The 6,411-nt window shown below is 33.1% G+C and overlaps 1 protein-coding gene across 1 annotated transcript; it reads right to left on the bottom strand.

Annotated features, from left to right (window-relative positions):
• Window positions 1-1,731: 1,731 nt before the first annotated feature.
• Window positions 1,732-5,461, bottom strand: LOC145052899 (beta-fructofuranosidase, insoluble isoenzyme CWINV6-like). Its single transcript, XM_079000817.1, has 7 exons — window positions 5,202-5,461; window positions 5,003-5,011; window positions 3,233-4,092; window positions 2,919-3,077; window positions 2,595-2,836; window positions 2,343-2,433; window positions 1,732-2,207 (listed from the first exon to the last, which is right to left on the bottom strand). The coding sequence occupies exons 1-7, from the start codon at window positions 5,377-5,379 to the stop codon at window positions 2,001-2,003; spliced, it is 1,746 nt and encodes a 581-aa protein (XP_078856943.1). The 5' UTR covers window positions 5,380-5,461; the 3' UTR covers window positions 1,732-2,000.
• Window positions 5,462-6,411: the final 950 nt, after the last annotated feature.

Genomic DNA, 6,411 nt, shown 5'->3' with positions numbered 1-6,411 from the left:
ACAAAAGACTCTTCGTAACAAACAAACTGACTCTTCGACTATTACAACATTTAGCTCTAACAACTAAGGGAGAGATTGTTGGGTAAAAAAATATTGTTTATACTTTGCTTTTCTAAGCATTTATTGTTTTTAGTCTTGGACCGAAAATAATATTTGGTTTATTTGTAGCTTGGACCGAAAACCCATGTGATTTCGGTCTAGCATTGGGTTTAGGCCTTGAGTTTGCGGTCCATATATATATATATATATATATATATATATATATATATATATATATATATATATATATATATATATAGAGAGAGAGAGAGAGAGAGAGAGAGAGATGTAAGGGTGAGGAGTCTAAAGGAGCATTCATTCATAATCATATTGTAGAGAGAGAAACTAGAGAGAAGAAGTGTGTGTGGATCTTATGTGTATGGAACATCATTCATAATATTGAATACACCACATATTCATCAAGTTTTTCTTCTTCTTCTTTTCCATTTGATCTTGCATCATCCGCTTGATTGAGATTCCACACCATCAAGTGGATCTGATTGATACATCAAACATATTTTAGGGACTTACAATTGTTCAATGTATGTTTAATAACTGTGATACAAGGAATGACGTTACACCGCCTGGTGTTTCCGCGCGCTAGCTAGGGGTGTGACAGGATCCAATGTGCTTATAACAAAATCAAATTGCCATAAAAAAGCTCCACAACATCCGTAGGCGTCCATGTTGGATTAATCGCTTCTAATTGAGTTACCAACTCCATAATCTCCTCATGTTCCTCCGACGATGAATAGAATTCGAGACCAGTCTCATAAACACTATCAACCTATCCTCAACTACAGTCGCTTCCTATGTTTGAATGTCGTTAGTGGCAACAGAAACGAATAGTGAATTGCTGTAATCAAATTGAGAGAAAAGCTTTGATGTGAAATACAATTCCTAAGGTTAAATCTTCCGTTGCAGATAGAATTATAATTCATACAATGCCTGGAATTCGTTTTGGAATAAATGGAGAATTAGTTTTGAAATTGGAATGGATTCATGAAATCAAGCTGTAAAATTGGAATGAAATAACAAATTGATGTTTGCTTGTTGGATAATTGGAACCTAAATGGAAGGGTGACAACTTACGTTCAAAATTTGTTTAAATTTGATATATTATTATTATTATTATTAATATTATTATTTAAATAAATATAAATATATCATTATTAATAACCGGTATTAAATATAATTGAAAAACAGAACATAATAACAAATAAAAAATAGTTAATTCAAAATTACCAGAAATTGTAATTTGTTAATAAGAAGGAAAGGAAGAAAACAAAGACATATAGCAAATATAGCAACAAGTTTAGGTTTGTCATTCAAATCAATTGAAGTATAAAAATCATTATTTATTTATTTATTAATTTCATCGTACCATATGTTATACTCCATCCGTCTTAATATTATTGTCCACAGACAAAAAACACACAGATTAAAAAAAACATTAATTACCACTAACTTTATATAATAAAATGACAGTTTTGTCCTTACTTGGCATTTAGTGTTCTATTAAATGTTTAGTTGGTTAAGTAATAATGAGGGGGTATTTTGGTAAAAATGTTATTTATTTTTAGAAGTGGACTATTTTTTAGGATAAACCCAAAAGGAAAGATGGACTATAATTTTGGGACGCAAGGAGTATAAAATTTGAAGGCACAACAACTTGAAGTTTAAATAGAAGGATTACTCAAATATTGTAATTGTATTAATGAAACAATAATTTGTTACAATGGTATCATGTGCTTTGCACAAACTCTTACATCTTAATAAATTATAAATGCCTAAAAAATGGTACAACCTCGAAAAATTTACACAAGGAATAAAGCAAGAAAGAATGACCTCTACGAAAGAGCTAACAAACCTACTCTTCCGGCCTCCAATGCTTCCTTTATTTAGTAATTAACAAGAATAATCTACCTCTTTTAAATATATTCGGTGTCCTTCAGTATTTTTTACATTGTGCTTTTTACAGTCTGATCCACAACAAATTCAGCATTCTTCATACTCCAAGCACTCATTTGGGATATTTTGACACTTTGAGTACCATTATTAAAAGCGAAAAGGTGGGCATCTTCATTTTTGACAAATTTTGGGTAAATCCGGCTAGTGATACATGTCTTCCCACCAGCTCCGAAGCTTTCAATAATTGAGTGATCTATCTGTAAATATTCAACAAACAAGGGGTCAAATTGCAAAAATGACAATTGTGGAGTGCATTAATAAAACTAATAGCTCGAATTAAAATAAAATATCCCATGATGGTTGAAAGTTAAATGTTGAATAAAATTACATACCAAGTTTCTCAAAGAGATCTCCTCGGACCTAGGATCTATGTCCACAAATGCACCATAACTTGTCGTGTCGATGTTACTCCTAACAGTAGACCTTTAAACACAAACAAAAAGCAATTAATAATTGGAAACTACAATAATAAAACACATGAGAATCACACGAAAACTCTAATTTATTTTTCTTCATAAAACAGAGTCATTTTATTCAACATATGCATCATTTTCCATAAAACAACTGAATAAATCACTACAAACCTGCTAAGATCGCTACACATGAGCACAGAGTATCGTCCGTTCTGGTTTTGAAAAACCCTAAAGAAGATTGCAGTCTTTTCTTCCAAATCTTTAGACGCCATAGTCAACAAGCCAAAAGGCCCAAACGCACCTTCGCTTGAGGCACCTCTTTCGGTACAAAGTGCTTGTGGATCGACCGAACTCGTATCCAAAACCTCTGCCTCTTTCAAGTTCTCCAATTTAAATGAAATTGTGACATCAGCCTAAATTTCCAAAAAATAACAAACAAAATTTGTTAACACCATCCTCCAGAAGAGTACATTTTTTTATGCACAAGGTACAAACCTGAGCAGCAGTAATGCCATGTATTTCAAGAACCGAACCCGGTTTAAGGTTCGTGTCTTCAAGTTTAACTTCGTTCTGACGAAGTGCTTCGATCTCCTCCACCGGCCATTGAATCAGTTGCTTTCCACTTCTATCAATCCAAAGCGCCCTTGGAAATGACTGCAATCACGAATGTATTGTAAGAAAAACAAAATATAGTATTAACAAAGTATAAATAATAAATAGTTTTTATATGAATTATCAATATATGAATTAAGTCTACACTCCACATAAAGTTGTATATTATTTTTCCAAAAGTAAATTAAAAACACTACCTGAAGACCAGCCCATCCTTTTTCGATATCATCTTCTTGAGAATCAGTTTCAGGAACCCAAGCCCATAAAACCCTTCTCTTCTTGGCATCATCGAAGAACGACTTGGAAGCATAAAATTGGCCATAATCGTACCTCAAATCCAAAGTACTTCCAGTTAAACTCAACCCATTTTGTGGTAAAAAGTTCTCATGATCAGAACTGTAAGTCCCAATTGTATACCAATCATGTCCTTCAAATCCTGCTTTCATTACATGCTTGAAACTACCAGTATTCACCGATGTATCAAGCCCATTAGTGCTGTTCAACGGCACCGGATAAAAGTCCGGGCACTCCCAAGTTCCGGTGGCAATCGCCGAGGAAAGAGGCTGTTCGTATCTTTTCCAGTTTACAAAATCAGTACTCTGGTACAGAAACGCCATACCGTTGTTGTCACGATCACCACCGACCACGATCCGCCATACGCCGTCGTCGCCGAGCCAGGCGGTGCTAGGGTCACGGAAACAGTCGTCTTTGACGCCCTCCGGTGGGGTTATGAGTGGGTTTTTTGGGTGTTTCACCCATTCACGGAGGAAAGGATCGGAGAGGTTTTTGGGCCATGCGAGGTCTTGGACTTGACGGGACTTTGAATCGCTGCCGGTGTATAACATGGCCGGAATATTTCCTGGTAAGATGGTGGCAGATCCCGACCAGCAACTCTTGATGTCGGCTTCTTGGGTCGGGTAAATTGCCGGGTCGAGATGGATCCAGTTGACTAAATCGTAGGATACGGCATGAGCCCAAATGATGATGTCACCAAATGTAGCTGCATACGGATTGTATTGGTAGAAGAAATGGTACACTCCTTTGTATAACATAGGCCCTACATATATTAAATGATTATTAGAACCTTTGTGTTTAAAATTCTCAAATGACAATTCTATTTTCTATATTTGTTAAACCTCGATATTATCTAATTCATATGAGTCAAAGATTTTTAAATAAAATATAAGCACTTACTTATATTAATGCTATATTTATTTAGGAAAATATTCAAGGTTAGTATTGTATATGGATAATACACAAATAAAACATTATAGTTTAAAAAGAAGTATTAGAATGTAAGCAAGTAATGTCTTGTTATACGTTATTATAATTGTATTTGGTGATAAATTATTACAATTAGTTACCTTCTAATAGTAATTTTTTTTCTAAAGGTAATTTGAAATAAATAATTAATTATCCATTTATGTTGACCCACATACTCAAAGTTGGGCGTCCACCAACTCTAAAGAACGTGGACCAAAGCTGTCCAAACAATGCAATCCAATATCCAAATGGCCATATCTTACTTCGAAGAGGTATTATTTGGAATTTATTTTTAGTAAAAAGTAAAAAAGTATAAGAAATGGAGCTAAAAAAAGAAAAAGCATATGGGGGCATATATGTCATAACAATCGAGATCGAAAGTGGGTGTGGGCGGTGGGGAAGAAGAGGGTATTCCACCATTCTTTGCGTATTTGGTGGGGTTCCTTTCTTCTTAATAACTCTATCCATTAAAATTATATCGAATTTGCCTTTTATTATAATAATAATTATTATTCTTATTTTTTATGCTTAAAACAAGAAAAGTCATATGTAGCATTTTTCTTGCTTTTTACGTGGATATTGTTATTCCTGCCGATTTTAGTAATATTTAAATTACAAGAAAGTAACATCGGAAGTTGCTCTAAAATTAAGCAACCATTTATCTAAAAGTGGAAAAATAACATCTTACGAAATTATAAACTCACCATTAGGATCTGTGGATTCCAAATCATCAACCATGCGTGTCCGTATGGTATCCATGTCAATGAAAACCGAAAGAAAGAAAGTTAGCTACTATAAACATATTATTTAACAAACAGATTTCCGATCAAAAATAATAGTAACATATTTTTTTCGAAAATATTTAAAAGATTCTTAATTAAAGAAAAAAGCAAAAAAACATACCGTTCATCCAATTGCTTGGAGGTTGAAAATGGTAACCAGTTCGATACGGCTGCTCAATCTGTTGATTGAGCAACAGTATTTCATCTTTCAGATTCCGACCAGCCACTTTAGTGTGGCCGGTTTCCTGGAAGATAATAAGAAAACATAATGCAAGAAAAGAGAAAAGAAGTTTGTTCATGATGAGTGTGTGTTTGGATATCGATGACTTTAAGGTTGTTTAGGAGAATGGGTGTTGTGGATGGAATGAAGTTGAGAATGGTCCATTGGTTGGTTTATATAGACTTTGAGACTAACAGGAAATACCGAATTATTTTAATAAATGCTCCCTGAACTTTCGTTATGTTTGAAAAGTTGGCCTGCCTACCCTTCACTTTTTTAAATTATTATTATTAATGCATTTTATATTTGGTTGTCTTTAAAGGACCCATTTTTTAAGACTGAAATATCTATAGCCGCCGTAACAAAGGTCTTGCATGTAGAATAATTTTTCTACTTTGTTTCACGTTAAAAATATGGCTTATTAAAAAATATATCATTTTTTTTGTTTGCGTTGTATACGATTCAGATTTATATAATTGTGTATTGATGTTTGTGATATTTGGTTTGGTTGATAACTACTTTACTTTTATCTTATATTCTTATTAATAATACAGTGAATTTGTAAGAATTAATCAGTAAAAGAAATTCATTTATGAGTCCTTGTAGATAGTGAATACAAGGTGCAGTTTTTAATAATTGATACTTGCTACATCGCCGGTTCCAAAAAAAAAGATACTTGCCACATAGACGTTTTTTTTAAAGAAACTATTTATGCAAGTTGAAAGATATTAAAATATTATTATTATTATTATATATTGGAACAAAAATACTAAATGACATCACTTAACGAAAAGTGCAAAGTGAATGTTGGATTGGACAACAACAAAGGGAGAAAAAGAAATAAGAGAAGTGAAGGGATGAAATAGAATTTCTTTCTAACTACATGGGGTTGAAGGTAAAATCGGTCGACTTTTCCAACCAAGCAACAACAAAAATAATAAGATAAGGTACCGAAAAATTAATTTTAATGACGCGGAATCTGACAAAAACTCAAAAAGTATCATGTATTGTCCTTGTAGATAGTGAATACAAACATTGATCCAAATACATGACTCACCTTCTAAGTAATCACAATCAATTATCCATAAATATATTCATTTAAATTTTTAAT

This window comes from Lactuca serriola, chromosome 5 (genome assembly GCF_051521515.1).
Source record: "Lactuca serriola cultivar US96UC23 chromosome 5, Lser_US96UC23_V15, whole genome shotgun sequence".
Taxonomy (NCBI): domain Eukaryota; kingdom Viridiplantae; phylum Streptophyta; class Magnoliopsida; order Asterales; family Asteraceae; genus Lactuca; species Lactuca serriola.
This window is presented reverse-complemented; position numbering and strand designations above follow the sequence as displayed.

What these genes read in the sequence shown, in the direction of transcription:
- LOC145052899 (XM_079000817.1), bottom strand. Translation starts at nt 5,379, where the DNA reads ATGAACAAACTTCTTTTCTCTTTTCTTGCATTATGTTTTCTTATTATC. An exon ending in AAGGATGGGCTGGTCTTCAG is followed by an intron (nt 3,078 to 3,232) that starts GTAGTGTTTTTA and finishes TCGTGATTGCAG; the next exon opens with TCATTTCCAAGGGCGCTTTG. An exon ending in ATGGCATTACTGCTGCTCAG is followed by an intron (nt 2,837 to 2,918) that starts GTTTGTACCTTG and finishes TTGGAAATTTAG; the next exon opens with GCTGATGTCACAATTTCATT.